Source organism: Macaca thibetana, chromosome 8 (genome assembly GCF_024542745.1).
Source record: "Macaca thibetana thibetana isolate TM-01 chromosome 8, ASM2454274v1, whole genome shotgun sequence".
Classification (NCBI taxonomy): Eukaryota; Metazoa; Chordata; class Mammalia; order Primates; family Cercopithecidae; genus Macaca; species Macaca thibetana.
This window is the reverse complement of record NC_065585.1, coordinates 133189365-133209163: the sequence shown is the minus strand read 5'-3', so window position 1 is coordinate 133209163 and position 19799 is coordinate 133189365. Positions and strand designations below refer to the sequence as shown.

The following is a 19799-nucleotide window of genomic DNA, read 5'->3' as shown; positions in this document are numbered from 1 at the left end:
TTATTTAATTTTCATTGTTTCTCTAATTTACACACTCCTTATCCCTTACTATGCTGTCCAAAGAATTTTCTGTATTTTATTCTTCCGTTTCTAGCCCAACATCTGCCAGCTCATGCCCCATCGCCTCCTTTTTTCTCACTTTCTCCTCATGTTTTCTTATAACCTCTTCCTTGAGTTTCTAATTTATAATCTTCTTTCACATAGGTGATTGCTTTATAAGGTTTTATTTTTTATGATTTATGGCAACATATCTACTCAGATTTTTTTATTTGTTCTGGATAATATTTTCCTATTTAGAGTTTCATCTAGTAAATGTTGCTGTTTTTTCCCATCCCTGTTCCTTTAAAAAAAGAATACATATTTATTATGCCTGTGCCGAATCTCTCTTTGCTTCTCATTTTCCTGGGCTATTTCCAGGAGTCCTTCAGGGCATGTATATTTGCTGGAGACTGGTGGCCACAGTGACCATGTCCTTTACTCTGCATGTCTTTTGTGACCCCCAACCCCCTACAGGCCTTCTTTGGATCCCTGTAAATTGGGTGGCCAATAATGCAGCTGGACCCTGTAAGACATGGTTCTTTGTAGCCAGCCCAACATTAAGCTTTCTCAGCAGTAGGCGCTGGAAGGACACTGTAGGCGGAAGGGGCCTTTCTTCCTGGGCCTCTCCAGCATGCTTCTGTTTGCTGCTTCTTGCTCCTATGGCGTGGTTGCCACCAGCATGTGGGGAACACCTAGTGGTGCTCGACTCTGCCATGCTTCTCTCAGTGAGCTCCAGCCCTGTCTTCTGTTCAGTGACCTGTTCTATAAGTGAGCCAAGGATGGCCCTTAGCTTGTCAATTTGTTCACGGCAGGCTTCTCCTCGTTAGCTCAAAAGCCTGCTGGTCCTAAACTCAATGTTTTACACATCCAGCTGTTTTTGAACATAGTCCAAATACACAGATATTTAGCCATCTAAAGCTTGTCTGCTTTGCATACCCTGTGAAACTGCACCCAACATCTGCTCGCCACAGGTAATACGCAGCCTGCGGCTAGGAAAGGCCCGCAGCCGTTGTTGCCCTTGAGAGCTCTCTGACCCAGAGACTCCCCACTGTGCCAGTGAACCACATCACCTAGACGGGTAACCCCCTGTCAGAGTCCTCTTTCCTCAGAAGTCCCCTTGTCCTCTTCCTCTTCTGGATGGTGTCTCCTTAACCTCCAGATAGTCTCAGGCCATAAAGGGCTTCCCCTGCATGCAACCTTCCAAAGTATTCCCCAAATGAAACTTGTGTGTGCTGCCACCACCTTGTGATCATATCTTTTTCTTGGATCAGCATCGAAATCCCCTGAGCCTTCTACACCTTTTCACTGCAGCTGTCCCAAGGCGGACACACACACCCAGGTCTTGCACCCCCCTAGCCAGTGGGCAGGCTCTCGACAAGCTCCCTGCAGGTGTCTGTGTGCTGCACCAGTCCGCCTGCACTCCAGAGGGGTGTTCCTTGTTGCCATTCGGGCCACCGTTTCCTGGCCACCTGCACTCCAGAGGGGTGCATTCTGCTTCTCTAGCAAAGGGGATCAGCTCTGGCCCGGGACAACCGGGCAAATGTCTCTGCCTTCCGCTGGGTTGCAGACACCTTCTCCAATGTGCTGTGAGTCCCACTCCTGGGGAGGGGGACAGGCTCCCCTGCCAAGTTTGGTTCCTCCTCAGATACTCTCCTCCTGCCCTGCCATATCTCAGAGTGCTCCTGATGCTTTGCAGTCACTCCCCAGTTACAGTTTGTGATTCTTCCTGTTAAACTTTCCTTGTTCAAATCACTGCACAGTTTCCATCTCCTGAGTGGACCCTGTGTATCTTTGGTGCATCTCCGTGGCCACCCTAAGCCCATACGCCTCTGACAGAGCACTGCCCAGACTTCCCCAGGTCTCCCAGCTCTCTGCAGCCATGAAGAACAGATACGGAAAAAGGTGCTGGTGTTTTCTGAGCTCTCTCCCTCCTCGGCTTGTTTGCGCTACCTCACTCAGCTTTCAGTACTGGTCTTACTTGGGAAGATTCCATGAATAAGGGATAGGGATCTCTCCATGCTTCTCACATACAAATGGCTCTTTCCTTTCTCCTTCAGAAAACGTTCAATGTGGCTACAGGCCTGCTTTTCCAAACTCGTCATGGTTACCATTTCACGAACGGCTTCAAGTCCAGAATGGTGAGTTTCCGTGGCAAGTGAGTATCCAGATGTCTCGGAAACACCTCTGTGGAGGCTCAATCATACATCAGTGGTGGGTTCTGACGGCCGCACATTGCTTCCCAAGAACCCTGTAAGTGTCTTCGTCTACATCCTGTCTTGTCAATGTATTGTCTGGGCTGGGCAGCTCAGTAGACCTGTGCACAGCCCTATGAAGCCCTAGGCTCTAAGTGCAGAATGTTGCACTGGCTTTGTGCCCCAGGGTCTCTGCTGTACACCCACTCTCTCCTCTTTATTTAGCCAACCGTATCCAAATGCGGGCTGCTAGTCAGAGCTATGCACCCAGTACATCAGTACACTCTCTCCTGTCTGTCTTCTGTGTATGAAGACAACACACTGGAGTCATTTATTGAATACCTTCCCATTGAGCACCTACTATGTGCTGTTCCGAGAGCTGGGGACATAGGAGTTGACAAGACTGCCTAGGTCCCTGTCATCAAGGAGCTTACAATCTCATCTCTCAGAGGGATTCATTCCTCTTCTTTCGGTCAGGAGAGTTTCCCTGGACTGTCAACCCACCGGTTCAGAGATTTGTCAGAGTTTGGGCTCCTGGTTCCTACCTATCTAATCCTAGCCATGCTCCAGACCACGGTAGCTCACCCACTGCACTGGACTTCTCCTTAGTTGTCAACTCACTGTTTACAAACGTGTCTATGAATGTGAATTGCACTATCACCCTTGTTAGCACTGGTGCTTTTATATTCATTCTTTAGATTAGACATGGCCGTGGTAAATGTCACTGTGGTAATGGGAACGAGAACATTCAGCAACATCCACTCAGAGAGAAAGCAAGTGCAGAAGGTCATTATACACAAAGATTACAAACCGCCCCAGCTCGACAGTGACCTCTCTCTGCTTCTACTTGCCACACCAGTGCAATTCAGCAATTTCAAAATGCCTGTCTGCCTGCAGGAGGAGGAGAGGACCTGGGACCGGTGTTGGATGGCAGAGTGGGTAATGACAAATGGGTATGGTACGTGCCCTCTTTTCAGAACCCACAGAAAGCCCAAATGTAGGGTGCCCTGGGCTAGAGAGCATGAGGCTTTGGGTGTGGGAATGCTTGGGTCTGAATTGTGGCTTTGTCTCTCTTGAGCTCCTTCACCTTCCTCACCTTTAGTTTTCTCATCTACAGAACACCAGGAACGCCTCCTCAAATAAGTTATGGGGATTAAATTAAATGAGGTACCCAGTAAAAGCCTAGGACATAGAAGAATCTCAAAATATGAGACCGATGATAATTTTTGTGGAGTCAAAAGCATGATAAGCCAGTTTGGATCATCCCACTTGTGGCTGTTTCACAATGGCCATCTCCCCATCTGTTGGCCACCCCATGTAAAACACCATCCCGAGATAGCTCTGAGCCACTGATTCTCCAACCAAGCTCCATTACGATGATTCCACCCCTTTCCCTGCAGGGCACCAGGCTGCCTGGCCAGGGAAGATCTCTGGGAGGGTGGGAGTGTGGTGGGGAGAAGGCCAAGAGTTCCCCTGGCATTGTGGTCAGTTCCTTCCTACGAAGTGGTATGACCAGGCATGTCTTCTTCTTGGTTTCTCCATTTGGCTTGGTGAAGACACTGGCCAACACCAATTCAGAAGTTGGGCTGCTCTGATCCTCAGGACAAAGCCTGGCTGTGAAGGGATGGTGGGGCCAGGGAGGACCTTCATTCCAAGTTCCCCTGGCAGGGGCTGAGGCTGGGGCTTTTGTGGGCTGCTTCTGGAGAGAGTGAACTTCCCACGGGAAGCACACATTTACTGGAGGAACTTCTTGTTGGGACTGTTGGAGAGGAGACTGAAGTCATCCCAGGCCTCCACGCCCTGTGAATTTGTGATCTGCTGGATGCTGGTGGCCTCCCAGGCTTCCATGCTGATCACGTGTGGGCTGGTCACTGTTGGCAGCTGATGCAGTGCTCACTCTCACACCGGCTTTCTCCCTTTGTCAGACCAATATGATGACCTAAACATGCACCTGGAAAAGCTGAGAGTGGTGCAGATTAGCCAGAAAGAATGTGCCAAGAGGGTAAACCAGCTCTCCAGGAACATGATTTGTGCTTGGAAGGAACCAGGCACCAATGGTATCTGCAAGGTACTCACCCCTGCCCAGCCCCCTTCTCCCTCCAGGTACCCCATCACTTTCTAGGTTCCCAAACAGGGCGGAGGCTAGCCTACACCACTAGGACCCTCCTGTTTTCCCCTCCATGTTCTTTCTGGAGGTACCATTGATAGCAGACTGTTCTTCCTTTTCTCATTCCCAGGGAGACAGTGGGGCACCTCTGGTTTGTGCTATTTATGGAACCCAGAGACTCTTCCAAGTGGGTGTCTTCAGTTGGGGCATAAGGTCTGGCTCCAGGGGGAGACCTGGTATGTTTGTGTCTGTGGCTCAATTTATTCCATGGATCCAGGAGGAGACAGAAAAGGAGGGGAAAGCCTACACCATAATCTCAGGATCCACGAGAAGCTCGCTGGTGTGTGTTCCTCAGTACCTTTTCTTGCTAGGACTGGGGTCTCAAATGCTGCTGGCCACCATGTTTACCGGTGATAAACCTAATTGCTAAGCTTTGGACCCACCCTTTTTCCTTCTTTTTCTTCTCTCTCCTCTCTTCCTTTCCATTCTCACACAAGCATCTGTGGAGCATCTGCTATGGGGTAGCATCTACACCGACTCCCAGAAGTTAGACATGGACTCAATTCTTCCAAATCTCACAGTCTAATGAAGGAATGTTAAACACAATGCTAAAAAGAGGCACGCGCAGTGCATTGGGAATCCCGGAGGAAAACAGTAACCTCCAACAAAGAAGGACAGTTTCAGGAAAGGGTTGGAAACTCAACCTTGGGAAATCACTTATGTTTCTTAACCTCAGTTTCCTTATCCATGAAAAAGAGATTCCATTAGATGAACTGTAAGGTCTTTCATCAAACCAACATTCTGTAATGCTTAATAACTTATTTATCTCGTGGAACACAATATTACCTCGTCATTGCCCCACTCTAATTCCATCAGTTCTGTGCATGATACGGACGCACACACAGGGAACCCCCATCTGAGGTGCAAATGCTTTCGTCTCCTGGGCCATCCATGAAAGAAAGTCTCTGGTAGAGTTAGGATCAGGGGTCTTTCATCTGGTTTGGACTTGAACATAGGGAGATGATGGCTTGCTACTTACAGACCACACCATTATTTCTTTCTCCTTATTTATCCAAATAAAAAGTTAGGATAATGGGGTGGATGAGAGGAAGTGGCAACATCTGCCCTCTCCACATATGTGGGTCACTGAGTGAAGCCCACTGCCAGTCGCCAGAGTCTTCATCCATCCAGTAAGAAAGGATAACCATTCCAGGACGAGAAAGCAAGCACATCTTTTCACTGAGTGGAAACAAAATAGCTTGTGTGGCCAGACTGAAATACAAACGATAAGAATTTGTTTTTAGAAAACTAAGAGACCACGTGTATTTAAAGATTGGTGCCATGAAGGAGAGTCAGGGGCTAGTGGTAGTTTTCTGAGGGGTCCTTTCTTGGTTATGTCCACCTGGCATAGCTACAAAGGAAACAATCATATGTGGCCCCATAAAAGAGAAAGACATTCATCTGCTCATTCATTCATGCATTCAGATACTTTGTGAAACAGGCACTGGAAAGATACAGGAATGTAGATGGTATGGGTGCTTCATGACGTCTAATGTATATGTTACAGCCAAATTTGTGCCTCTTCTCATAGGGTCCCTCGCAATTAGTAATTAGTTCCATTATATAAATGCAGTTGTTCCTCGGTATCTGTGGGAAATTGGTTCCGGACCCTTCTTGGATACGAAAATCCACGGATGCTCAAGTTCCTCATATAAAACAGTATTTGTATGTAACCTATGCAATCCTTCTACATATTTTAAATCTTCTCTAGATTACTTATAGTACCTAATACAATGTCAATGCTATGTAAATAGTTGTTATACTGTATTGTTTAAGGATAATAATTTTTAAAAAGTTTGTGCATGTTCAGTACAGATACAACCATCCCTATTTTTTCCAAATATTTTTGATCTGAGGTTGGTTGAATCCACAGATGCAGAACCCATGGATATGGAGGGCCAACTGAACATGTATACATATATGTATACATATACTTATGTATGTACATGTATCTGTATACATACCTATGTATGTATGCACGTGTCTATATACATACATAATTTTATATACACATAAGTATATAAAAATACATATTGTTTTACTTCTAAATACATATCATTTATTTATGGATAGTTTCCTTTCATTACATATATGTAAAGAGAGAGGGGTTTATTTTAAAGAACTGGCCCATGTGATTATCAAGTTTAAAATCTGTGGGGAAGGCAGGTAAACTGGAGACCCAGGGAAGAGTTGATGTTGTAGTATCAAGTCCGAAGGCCATCTGGGGGCAAAATTTCTTATTTGGGGGACTTAAATCCTTTCTCCTAAGACCTTCATCTGATTGGATGAGGCCAACTCACATATGGAGGGCAATCTGCTTTCCTCATGGTCTACTGATTCAAATGTTAATCAGGTCTAAAAATAGCCTTCAGAGCAACATCTAGACTGCTGTTCAACCAAACAACTGAGCACCAGAGCCTGGCCAAGTTGGACACATTAAATTAACCATCACAGTGTCATAGTCCCATCTCTCAGGCTACTGGGAACAACAGGAAATGCAGCACATCCCTCTTTGAAGTTTAATAGAACACAACACACACCCAACATTAGATGGCAAAAGAAAGTGAATTCCCTATGCCACTAAAACGCCACTCTTCTTGATGCGCTTCAGTTCACGAAAGGAGACACTTGGTTCTTTTCTCTCATGACCCTCAGATAGGGTTCCCTGTTTAAGTCAAAGTCACAAAGATTAATTGTTTTTATTTTAGCTTTTTTATCTCTACATTTTAAAAAATGAACAGGCTTTTGACAGTTACAGGTTTATAAAAAAAATTTGAGCAGAAAGTATTATACAATGGATTCTCAGAGGCCCCAGATCCCAATTTCTCCTATTTTAATATCTTGCATTAGTGTGGCACATTACAATTAATGAGCCAATATTGATGCATTATGACTAACTAGAATCTAGAGTTTACATTAGGATTCACTGTTTGCATTGCACATGCTATGGGTTTTGATGAGTGTATAATGACATGTGGCCACCATTGCAGTAATCACACAGAGTGGCTTCCCTGCCTAAAAATCCTCAGTGCTTCACTTGTTCATCTATACCCTGGCAACCACTGATATTTTTACAGTCTCCCACAGATTCCCATGAATTAAGTTCAGCCAAATATGAGTACAAAACACACAATTGCTAAATTCATAAACAGAAAACAAACCACCATGAAAAAGAGCAGGAAAGAAGATTACACACCTAGAGTTCAGATATTTAAAGTATTAGACAGTAAATATAAATAATTATGTATAAAATATTTTTTAAAAGGAAGAAACTTAAAATGAGACTGAAAACAAAATACCATCAAAAAAATGGCCAGGCAGAATTGAAAAAGAATCCATTGGAATTTATGGAAATAAAAATATAATCAGTAAACTAGTAGATGGATCTGAACGTTACTCAGGATGCTAAAAGGCAATATGGGAAAACATGAGAGAGAAGTATTGAAACAAGGCAGATGAAGTTAAAAGGACTAACATATGACTACCGAAGTTTCAGAAGCAAAGAATAGAAATAACGGAGATAAAGGAAACATTCAATGAGTCCGTGACCAAGAATGTTCCATAATTAATGAAAGACATTGATCTTCCAATTCTGGAAGCACAACAGAGTCCAAGCAAAATTTATGTATCTCTAAACACATTTTAGTGAAATGGCAGAACAATAAAGGCAGAGAAAATCTCAAAATCAGCACATGTGAGGAAAAAAGGGATTACTTACAGAGGAGCATCAAATCAACAGACTTCTCAACAGCAGCAAGGGAAGCTAAAAGATGGAATAGTACTACCAATGTGCTGAGAAAAAATAACTGCGACAAATTGTTGACACTAAAAACTATCATTCATGTAAAACATATTTTAAAACATGGTTTTCCACTAAAAAAATTAATACAGAGGTGCCACAGAACACCATTTCGGTCAATGATGAACTACATATATGATGGTGGTCAGAGCAAGACACTACACCATATGTCCTAGGTGTGTAGTAGGCTGTTCCATCTAGGTTTGCATACATTGATGTGTGCCTAGCAATGAAATTCCTAGTGATACATTTCTTAGAATGTATCCTGACATGACTGTATTTTAAAACACTTAAAATTTTAAAAATTTGAAGGTGGCATATATAGGAATATTCATAGCACCCTAGTTTGTAATAACAAAAAATTAGAAACACATACTTGCTAAATTCATAAATAGAAAACAGACCAATCTAAATGCTCATTATCAGAGACCTGAATAAAGTTTGGTATAGTCAAACAACAGAATGTCATTAGAAGGTGATTACGTACATCAGCTGGAGTTAAACAAATCAACGTAGCTTAATCTCACAATGCAGCACAAAGGCAAGTTACAGAAAAATGTATTCAGTGTGATATTTTTATAAATTTTAAAAATGTGTAAGGATATATTCAGATGTAGAAAAAGTAGGCAACTGCAAAGGGAAAAGAAATGCAAAGTTCAGGATATTCGTTATGGCTAGAAGAAATGGAGAGATCATCAGAGAGCTTCAACTCTGTAGTGTTTTATTTTATGGTATTATTGTTTATATCATTTTGTATATTTAATATTTTACCGTAATTTTAGAAAGAAACGGAAAGGAGTGAAACAGAGAGAGAAAATTTGAAGTATTTATAAGCTCTTCTCATTTTGCAAAACAAAATGCATTTTTAATGGCAAAACTAGTACTTGCAAGAGACAGTTGAAAGGGGAACAAGGATGAAAGAATAGAGCAGCTCTAGGTTAGTAAACAGAAACCCTTATCTTACGAGCAGGCTTGGTTGCAGGGCTGCTCCTCCAGCTTGCCAGGGATTTTATAAGGTCACGTCATTGTGGCTGTGACCTAAGGCCAGGAGACTGGTGTGCCAGCCAGTGGTTGGGAGGTAGTGGGAAACATGGCTACTGTCTCTCCCCCAGGCTGTCTCAGAGCCTGTAGCTGATGACCAGGAGGAAATATCACACTGAAGAGTTAGGTCACTGTAAAAATCCAATCCATCTCTACCAGAGCTCAGCTTTAGCTGGCGCTGCTACTGCCTGCATTGTGCATTGCAGATATTAGTAAGTGCATCTCATTGGACCCAAAAATCACATCCAGAATTCTAGAGTAAGGCAGTTGCAACATGACACAGAACAAATGGAATGAGGAGAGGGGAACTGGATTTTGAGTGCTTACTGAGACACGATCTAGCAAGCCTACCACTTTGGCTGCTCAGCGTATGCACACAACCTTCTTTATTAAAATTCCTAGAAAACAAGAATAGTAACAACAGCATGCTCCTGACACAACACGACTATTCTCTACACAAACAGAACACTCTGATCCTCTCTGAAAAGTCTCATAAAATCATCATATCCATCTTTGAGTGAGATTGTTTAATCACAATCTCAGCTTCACATCCCTGTCAGTTTGGGTCCTCCAAGAGCCAATGCCAAGACTGAATTATATGTGAAAGAGATTTATTGGTGGAAATGCCTGGCAACAATAAAGGATCTTGGGAACAGGAGGAGGCAGAGCATCTTCAGACCCCATTGCAGGTCTGAGAAAGTCTGGACCAGGTTGATGAGAGTTCATGAGCAAAGGGTACCAGGTTGAGAGCAGTAATGGCCCAAGAAAAATTGGCCCCTGCCACTCTCAGCCACTGGCTGGGTGTACTCCGTAGAAGTGCAATGTTGGTCCGACAGCTATGATGGATCTGGAGGAGCAGTAGTTGAAGGCCATCATCAACTATGCTTCCCACAGCAGGTTCTTTTGAAGTAGATCTGGGTGGTACACCTCCATGGCCACCACAATCTCATATCCTAAAGATCAGTAATAAATGTAACCAATGTGAACACTTAGGGAAAAGGAGGTAAAAGGGGAAATTGGTATATACAAATACATAAAACAAACATGAAAATCCAGGCAGCTGCAGTTGTTCTCAAGTCTGCAACTGATCCTGAGACCACAGCTGGCCTTCTTCCAATTTGAACCTCAGCTGATTGTGGTTCTTTATTTGTTGGGGTGACCACGCATTCATTTCTGAACTCTCAATGATTTTTCCTGGATGGGGTTGCTATGGTTTCCCACTGATTTCTCCCTTTGGACAATGAAATAGAAAGAGCATCTTCAAAGGATGTAATGGATTTCAGACATATTCCCCCTTGTCCCCATGTGTGTAGCAAATCTCTGTTCTTTGCTATTTGGGGTCAGTCTTCTCAGCCAGTACACTAACCTCCTCCTTTGCCTATTGGCTTAGTGGTATAATGAACTCCAAATGTCCAGGTGGCAGTCTCAACTCTCCATGCAATAAACCCATCATATTCCCTGGTAGAGGCATTCTTCCCTTGGGAACTAACATCTCTAAATCTCCAGAGCTCAAAGTTGCGGTGGTAAAAAGCAAAACGTTATTGGGTGTGGATCGTTAAGTGCAACAGTAAATGAAGCCAGTCCCATTCTTTTCCCTTGGTTCCCAAACCCAAGTTTTCTGGCCACACAAGGATCAGCTCCTATTGAATGTGCTTCATAATAGACACGGTACTTTGTAAAAGAGCACTCCAGCCTCACATGTCATGAGATCTCAACAGGCTCAGTTGCACGACCTTCATGGGGCCATTCCACTGTTCTATCAGGCATGCTGCTTCTGGGTGGTGGGACCTATGGGAAGATCCGTGAATCCCATGGGCACCAAGTGCATTGCTTCAGTTCTGTTGCATTTTAATCAGTTTGTAAGAAGTAATGCCAAATGCAAAACCATAGTGATGAATAACCAGGCATTTAGTAAGTTTTGTGTGACGAGGCAGCAAAGGCCTTTTGGGCCTGGGAGACACATCCATAGACAGAATAAATAAATGTCTACTACTGTGATGAAAAATTGCTGACTACTCCATGAGGGAAAGGGTCAACTGTAATCAATTTTCCACCAGATGGGTACGTGCTACATCACCCCCAGCCTACAGACGATGGCCACAGCAGGGCCTTCCAAGGATGCTGGTGCCCACCTTGGAAATGTATTTTTCAATGCCTAATATAACAAAGCATCCTCAGGGATCTCATAAACTAGAGTTAAAGGATGGGGGAGCAGGTCACAATTAATAAATCCATTCTGGCATTCTTATCTGAGATTTTGGATTCCTTCTTTTATATTCTGGAAAGCAATTCTGTTTAACATAGGCCATTTTTTTTGGTCCAAGGTTTTAGTCCTTCAATCAAATAGAGCCACTTCCAGCTGCTCTAATGACATTCTGTTGTTTGGCTATACCAAAATGTATTCAGGTCTCTGATAATGAGCACTTAGATTGGTTTGTTTTCTATTTATGAATTTAGCAATTATGTGTTTCTAATTTTTTGTTATTATAAACTATGGTGCTATGAATTCAGAATTTCTCGTAAGTGCACCTAGACTGATAAATTTGGCCCAGTCAAATCAAATTCTAAGTCCCTTAGAATCCATTCTTGCACATAATCCTCAGGTTTCTACAAGTATATATTAGGGGAATGTTGCAGTTCTTTTAATGTGTTTTCTATCTTCTCCTGGGCCAGATTTGAACTGATTTATATGAATTCTACTGGGATGGCTCTACTGACTGCTGTGAGAGGTGATTGGGGGTAGTGGGCTATGGGAGAATCAGCATTCCCTGGGAAAGTACTATCTTTATATAAGTCTTTACAAAGTCTTCAAGCAAGAAAGGACTAGGGTCCCAGAAAGGAAAGGAAGGGAAGCTCAGTGGACTTTAAGGTTGTGAAGTACGTTGATTCATCTTAATATACCCAAGTTTCCCAATGCAATACTCCTGGTCACAGTGCTTCCCAATTAATCACCTTTCACATAAGCTCCTAAAGAGGCTGTGAATTCAAGTTAGGTTGTAATTCTGCCACCTGCAGGAACAACCCTGGGTTCAGTTTCTGCTATGATAAGAGATTTCTTCAGGGGCAGTTGTAGAAGCTTCTTTGATGCTTCTGCAATGCTTTTGAGTTATGCCTCTGAGGTGAAATTTTAAAGCCTTGAGATTGTTGGGGTATTTTGTTCTGTATTTTTTCTGTAAATTTTCCATTCAGTAACTTTAACCCTTGTACTTATCTCTTCCACCAGAGTATTCTATCAAAAAGGTGCTTGGTCTCTTTTAATAGGCAATTGATTCCATGAACGACAGGTCATAACTTAAGACACTGCATGCCATGGACTACCAGAAACCCATTTTCCACTAGCCAGGAGGTCATTACTGGCTTCAAGCTAATCCATGCCTAACAACACATCTTAGATTTCCCTCCATCTTTGCAGTTGTATTTCCTGGAACCACTTTCAGTACCAAATACTGTATCAGTCAGGATTCTTTCAGGAAAACAGAAAACGCTCATGTATGTCAAACAGAAAGGTATTTAATACATGAAAATGGGTACTTCTAGAACCATCAAAAGTGCTTGAGTGTCAAGGTCAGGAAAAACAGTTGCTTCTTTTCAAGAGCTCAGTAAACTACAGGAATCATTGGAACCCCCTGCAAATGATACAATTAGCTTCAGTATCAGGATGATTTGCAGGAGAAGACCCAAAGTTAATGGCAAAACCTCATGACTGCCATCTGCTGAAATCTGCGAGCCTACACACAGCTGCCATGGGAAAATGATTGCTCCCTTTCCCCTGACTCCTAAAGCTTGGCTGAGAATCTAAATTGGAAGCCTGCTGGGATCCTGAGAAACATAGCTCTTAGACTTTCAGCCTCTACAATACCTGGGAGACTTAGAAAGGCAGCGATGGTGCTAAAAATCAGTATATAATATCTGGCATATTGACCTGCTAAATGTGGAAAACAAAAAGAGTAATTCCCTCATGTGGTTGCTATGAGGATTAAGCAAGATAACACTTACAAAGTCCTGGGCATAGTATATTGTACATGATAAGGCTTACTAATGGGTAGTGTGGTGTCTTTATCAGCCCTAAAATAAAAATAGCTCATAGCTGTCAACTCTGTCCTCTGTGAGAATGTGCTAGATGATACTGAGCCATTATTTTCCATTTGTCTCCCATTTCCCCAGTACAGATCCATGTGCCGTACTTCCCTCGGTGCTGGGAGGCTGGCTCCTAGGGACTGAGTTACCTGGGATCCTAAATGCCACTTGGCTTGACCTCAGCAAGTACCAACAGAAAGTACCAGGGCAGGAAGGGAGATGGTTGGGGTATTTCTTCCCCATCACTTTCCTGTTTGGGCCATTGTTCTGCCACTGGCTGGGTCCATTCTGGACTCAGTTCCCACGGGGTAGTCCCTCCTTTACGCTTGCGGTCCTCACTGGATTCCAATGACAGTATCTTCCCCTATGGCTTACTGCTGCTGTTCAACTCTGGACACCTTGTTCTCCTTCGCTGAATCCCTTTACAATGCCCACAACTTTCAGTCCCTTCATTAAAATGCCTTCATTTGCACTTTCAGAGTAGAATCGTGTTTCCTTCTGGAGCCCTTCCTAATTGATATGCTTAGGGCCATCTTCCTTAACACCCCACACCTGCTGGTTTCGGAGCCATCGACCTCCTCATTTCCACCGCAGAAGGCTAGAGGGAGATTCGGAAAATCAGGGCAGGGCCCAGGAGAAGGTGAGGAGTGATGGCCAGTGGAGAAGTGGAATGAAGCTGAACTCTAAGTTGGCATCGCATGCCCCTCTTGGCTGGCATGGGGATTTCATCTCCAAGAGGCCGGTGGACTGTGGCACACAGACAGTGCCCTCCTGGACACAAGTCCGGGGCCCCCACCTGGCACCCCTGTCCAAAGTGGAGTCGCTACATCTGGAGTTGCACTTCTCTTGCATTGCCTGCAAAGATCCAACTGTCCCCGTACAGGGGAAGAATTAGGGCACAGCTGAAACCCAAAAAGGAAAAGAAATGGGCTGAAATCCACGGGGAGCAATGTCTATTTCTTAGTCTGTCTCCTGCCCCAAATAGCTCCCCACTCCTCCCGCAGCTTGTGTTGACGCGTGGCTTTCCCTGGCAGCAGATGCCACCGGAACGTAAACTAGGACGCAGAGGGTGGTGATGAGCCACAGGCCCTCAGGCCATGTCCTGTCCTGCCCTGACTCCCCAGGCTCCCTTGCCTGGAGTTCAGAGCACAGACCCTGAGTGACCCCCTGCTTGCCAGGATGTCCCAGCAGGGCCCCTGCTCTCCAGAGCCACAGCAAATTAGGGGGACCCTCTGTTCAGCCTGGGAGGGAGCCGGGGTCCCATTTGTGAACTGGTGGGCAGAGGGGGTAGTGCCAGGTGGAGTGGCAGCTCTCCCTCCTATCCCTGCCCCATCCCTACCCTGTCCACCCCTTTCATTCCCTCCCGCTGTGGCCCTGATGAGCCCTCTCAGGGAAGCCCATTCTCCCTCTGAACTTTCAGGGAGTGAGGCTTACCTGCTCTTTCCCCTGGGACAGCTTTGAGGTCGGTCTCAAACAGGACCTTTCTCTCCCTGCACAGGTTCTTTCAGAGCACAGCTTCAGCCTGGTTACTTCTGGCACCAGCCAGGAGGAACAGACTTTTTCCCACACAGCAGTTACCACCAGAAGTACCTGAACAAGATCACCCTCAGCTCCTGCAGCCTCAGGGCACCCAAGTGTCCTGTCCACTGGGCATTAGTTACGGACAAAGATTTGTGTAGCCCTTCACTTTGCACGCTGAAGCTCTAACCCTGGCTGCAACTGGAGAGGGGGCCGCCAAGGAAGTCATTAAGGTTAACTGAGATATGGGGTGGGGCCCTGGTCAATAGGATGGTGTCCTTATGAGGACACTTATAAGATGGACGCCCACTTGCCCCCCTGACTCCTCTGGCACAGGAACTGAGGAAGAGTCACAAGAGGACACAGCAGATGCTGGTCACCTGCAGGCTAGGAAGAAAGCCCTCCCCAGGAACCTGGGTCTTGGATTTCCAGCCTCCGCTGTGGAAAATAAATGTGTGTTGATCAATCCACCGAGTCTATAGCGTTTTGTAACGGTGGCCTGAGCAGACCAAGACAGTATGAAAACATAACTTCTCCCCACGTGTTGAAGTTACAACAGCAATGCTTTCAACAAATTGGGCAATGCTTTTGTGGTTCCCACTGGGCGAGTGTTGAAGCTCACAAAACGCAAAGGCATTTCTGAACGTCTGGTCTTTGACGTATAATTTCTATTCAGCAAATTCACCACTTCAAGATGGATGGTTCTGTGAATTCTGATGAATGTAAATGGCTGTGACCAGTACCACAGTTAAGACATAGAAGCTTGGCTGGATGCAGTGCCTCATGCCTGTAATCCCAGCACTTTGGGAGACTGAGGTGGGCGGATCACCTGAGGTCAGGTGTTTGAGACCAGCCTGACCAACATGGTGAAACCCCTTCTCTACTCAAAATACAAAAATTAGCTGGGCGGGGAGGCATGTGCCTGTAATCTCAGTTATTCAGGAGGCTGAGGCTGGAGAATTGCTTGAACTTGGGAGGTGGAGTTTGCAGTGAGCCGAGATCACGCCATTGCACTCCAGCCTGGGTGACAAGAGCGAAATTCCGTTTCAAAAAAAAAGAGACATAGAACATTTTCGTCACCCCAAAACATTCCCCTGTGCTCCTTAGTAATCCATCCTCTTCCTGGAATCCCAAACCCTGGCAACAACTGATGCGTTCTCTAAGCTGGGAGTTTTGACTTTCCCAGAATGCCATGGAATCACATGGTGTGCAGTGGCTCGCGTCTGGCTTCTCCAACTCGGCGCGATGCTCATGAGATCCGAGTTGCTGTCCATGTCAGTCAGCTGTTCCTCTTTGCTGCTGTGTAGCACTGCTGTTGTGTGGATGCACCACAGTTTGTTCATTCCTTCCCCTGATGATGGACATTGAGGTTGTTACCAGTTTTTAGCAATTAAGAAGAAAGCCACCATGAACAATGGGTACTGGTTTTCATGTGGATGTATGTTTCTATGCAATCCTGTTTTGATTCAAATGTGAACTCATCTACTACTGTGCTAGGCAATTTTTGGATGATTTGGGGTCTAAATGAAGATAATGCAGGTGCTTGCTGTGTTCTCCCTTTCTGAAGTCTGGGACTGCCATGGAATTTGTGTGGTTTCTTTGGGCAGGACGGCAGGTAATGCAGGAATTCTTTTATCCATGCCTTGTTCCATCTCATATACATGTGCCCTCTAGTGCTCAAAAGTTTGCAAACACTTAGAGCAGTGATGAGATGTTTTGCTCTACTGACCCCAAATACACGCTTTCTCTCCCATTTCAGGACCCCGCTTGGCAGAGAAAAGCAAAGCATTAGGTTGCTGAATTCTAATGCTTTGCTTACAGGTATGAGAAATACAGTAAATGCTGGTTCTGACAAAACTCCACATACAATAAAATGAATGAACGGCCTAATGTTTTATCTGTCTTTCAGTTATTCCGATGGGATAGTTCCAAGAGGTTTTAAGATAAAATGTGAAGCCTCAAAACAGCTGGAGAAAGAAAGTCCCATAGTCATTTTCCCTAACATAGAATATGGATAGAATTTTGGAAAATGTTTGCAAACTTCCCTTATGTATAGAATTTTGGAAAATGTGTACAACCATAGTTCCTTGCCGTTAATTAGTAATACTAGCTATTCTTCATATACCTGTCACATCCACGGTGAGTTCTTATCAGAACGATTCTTGGCCACATAGAAGGGAAGATGGCTTATTCAGATTTGAGCTTTATTCAGTAAATTGACCCCCACCCCCACCTACCACGCAACCTGGTACATTATTCCAACTTGATAGCTTAACTTGAACCATGCAAATTTGTCAATATTCTCCTATTTTTGAACCACCAAAACAACAATTCTGATTTAACTCAGAAGTTCCTGCAGTTCCCGTACACCTCTGTACCTTTGCACATATTTTTTTGCCCAGGTAGAATGCTGCTTGAGTTTCAGGGTTGCTGTAACAAAGTTCCACAACTATGAGGCTTAGAACAACAGAAATATTGTCAGGAGCTCTGGAGGCCAGAAGTCCAAAATCCCAGTGTTAGCAGGACCGGGCTCCCTCTGAAGGCGCTAGGAAGGATCTGTTCCACTTCTCCCTCTAGGCTTCTGGTACACTCTTGGCTTGTGGCAGCACAACTCCAGTCTTCACATAGGACTCTCCCTGTGTGGGTGAGTGTGTCCAAATGGCCCCTTTCTATAAGATCACCAGTCATATTGGATTGGGGGCCCGTCCTACTCTAGCATGATCCCTCTCAATCAATTATATCTGCAAGGACCTGCTTCCAAATAAAGTCACATGCTGAGGTCTGGGGGTTAGAACATCAACACAGAAATTTGGGGGACCATCACTTAAACTGTAACATATGCCTTCCTGCCCTTCCCCCAAGCCTTTCCCTTTGGGAATTGGCTTACCCCAGACAAACCTTATTTCCTATAGACAATTTTCCCTATGGCCTCTTCTCCCACCCACCACACACCGTGCCCCTCACCTGGCTGCCAATGACACTCTTATCCCATTGTATTAAGGTAGTCTCCCTGCCAATGTGTCTCTCCCAGATGATTATGAGATTCAAAGAGACAGAGAACATCTATTGTTCATCTTTGCATTGTCCTCCAAGCCCAGCAAGTAGCAAGTAGAAAGTGCTCCAAAGAGCTCTGGATGACTTCATGAACAAAGAAATGAAAGAACTGCACCACCAAAAGCCACCCTGCAGCTGATCCAGGCATGGATCTGTACTTTGGACGTGTCTTGTTCATAGAAACTGTTGGTCAAGGTGCCTTCCTTTGCAGGAAGACATTAGTACAGATGAAATGGGAGAATTAAAATCGTGGGCGTGGTATTTGCCATGTCCTGTGCTCATTACTCCTCTCAACCATATGGTGCTGCACTATCATCATCCACATTTTACAGGGGAGTCATCAGAGGCACAAAGCTAAGGGACACTGCTAAGGTCCAACAGCCTGTGCCCTCTCTGCTGTTTCACTTGAGTGGTTTGGAACAGCAGCCTCAGAGTCTTTCTCATTCCCCAAGGTTATCCCTAGAGCGTGCGTCCAGCTATTTTGTCCTGACACGTTCATGAAGCTGAGACACCGCCTCTTACAGGAGCACAGCTGGCTGGGGAGCCCCTCCCACTCCGAGCCTCTCACCCCCAGCTCCATCCTGACCTCCACACCGCACAGGGCTCAGGGTGACCCCGGCTGCTTTGTCTGGACTGTGGCGGCTCCACCCATTCCCTATTGTGACCTGGGCAGTCAGGCTGGGCTGTGAGCTAGCGGGCGTGGAGAGTGAAGCCCCGACCCCCCTGCCCCCGATGGGTTCTGGGGCAGTCGGAGGAATTATTTCTGCTGGGTCCCTGGATTAGGGTCTATTTCAATCCACTATGACCTCATCTTAATTTAACTAATTATATCTGCCAAGCCTCTATTTCCAAATGAGGTCACATTCTGACGTTCTGGGTGGACATGAATTTTGGGACGATACTATTCAGCCCAGTCCAGATCCTCTGTAAGATCTTTTAAGAACAGGTCCTCTGTAACCAAAGGGAGGCAATGAGGGACGGTGGTTAGGAGTGCAGGCTCTGAAGTCAGACGACCCAGTCTCCCTCCTGACTCCCCTACTTGAAATGCCTGTGTAACCTCAGCAAGAGATGTCCCCCGTGCCTGTGCCTTTTCAGATTTCCTCATCTACAACAGGGGAATTATAAGAGTTCCTACCTTTTGGGGCTGTTGTGAGAATTCAGTGAGGTAATGCACATGAAGCACTGAGCGAATGGGTAATAGGAGATGCTACATAGACTGTTATCTTCATCACTGTCTTTCACTCCCATCCAGTTCTCAATAGCATACACACGGCTGCCACAAATACACAGAAGTATTAGGAATTAGCTCTGCGAGACAGGCCTATTTCAGATAAGAAAAATGAGGATCAGAGAAGCTGAAAGTCTTGCTGAGGACACCCCAGCAAAGTGAATTACAGGCCCAGAATTCTATCAAAGGCATCCCGCCTTCTGAGATTAGAACCGCCTTCTGTGTCCCAGGAAAAACCTACTGTAGTCATGCCTAGATCTGCCTGGTCTAAAAACCACAAAAATAGCAGGAGTTACCACTGAGTCAATGCTTGCCATGTATAAAGACCTGGATTTAGCTGTTTCCTTCCATTCACAGAGCTGTCCTGCAGGAGAGATGTAACTTTTACCATCACTGTAAAAACTGAGCCTTAAACTGCTTAAGAAACTGTTCAGATTAATTCAACTGAATATTCACACTGGAGTTTGAATGAAGATCTATGTGGCTTCAGAAATTTAAGATCCAAACCGTACCGCTGTTGTACCTGACATCCTTCGCGCAGCTCCCTCATCTTCAGAAAGACAATTATAATTCTTCATTTTAAAGCAAGGTCGTGTGACTTTCCAGTGACTTCCAGGCATTTGGTAAAGAACAGCTTTGTTCAAAGTAAGTTGATGAACACAGCAATTTCTTCATAACAGCAAT

The 19799-nt window shown here is 44.9% G+C and overlaps 2 protein-coding genes across 5 annotated transcripts in view; one reads left to right on the top strand and one right to left on the bottom strand.

The window, feature by feature from the left end:
- PRSS51 (serine protease 51) overlaps window positions 1-13881 on the top strand; it is a 25661-nt gene extending 11780 nt beyond the window's left edge. Inside the window, exons 2-6 of one of the 4 annotated variants that reach the window (XM_050801117.1) lie at window positions 2097-2289; window positions 2930-3017; window positions 3129-3189; window positions 4157-4299; window positions 4469-4824. In XM_050801117.1, the coding sequence (XP_050657074.1) occupies window positions 2097-2289; window positions 2930-3017; window positions 3129-3189; window positions 4157-4299; window positions 4469-4768 (785 nt within the window). In that variant the 3' untranslated portion in view covers window positions 4769-4824. Of the gene's footprint in view, window positions 1-854; window positions 2290-2929; window positions 3190-4156; window positions 4300-4468; window positions 4825-13794 lie in introns of those variants that run through there. The other 3 variants (XM_050801118.1, XM_050801116.1, XM_050801119.1) reach the window with 3 other exon arrangements.
- Window positions 8348-19799, bottom strand: part of MSRA (methionine sulfoxide reductase A) — a 423943-nt gene continuing 412491 nt past the window's right edge. The window contains exon 6 of the mRNA XM_050801120.1: window positions 8348-19799. Within this exon, the coding sequence (XP_050657077.1) occupies window positions 19695-19799 (105 nt within the window). The 3' untranslated portion in view covers window positions 8348-19694.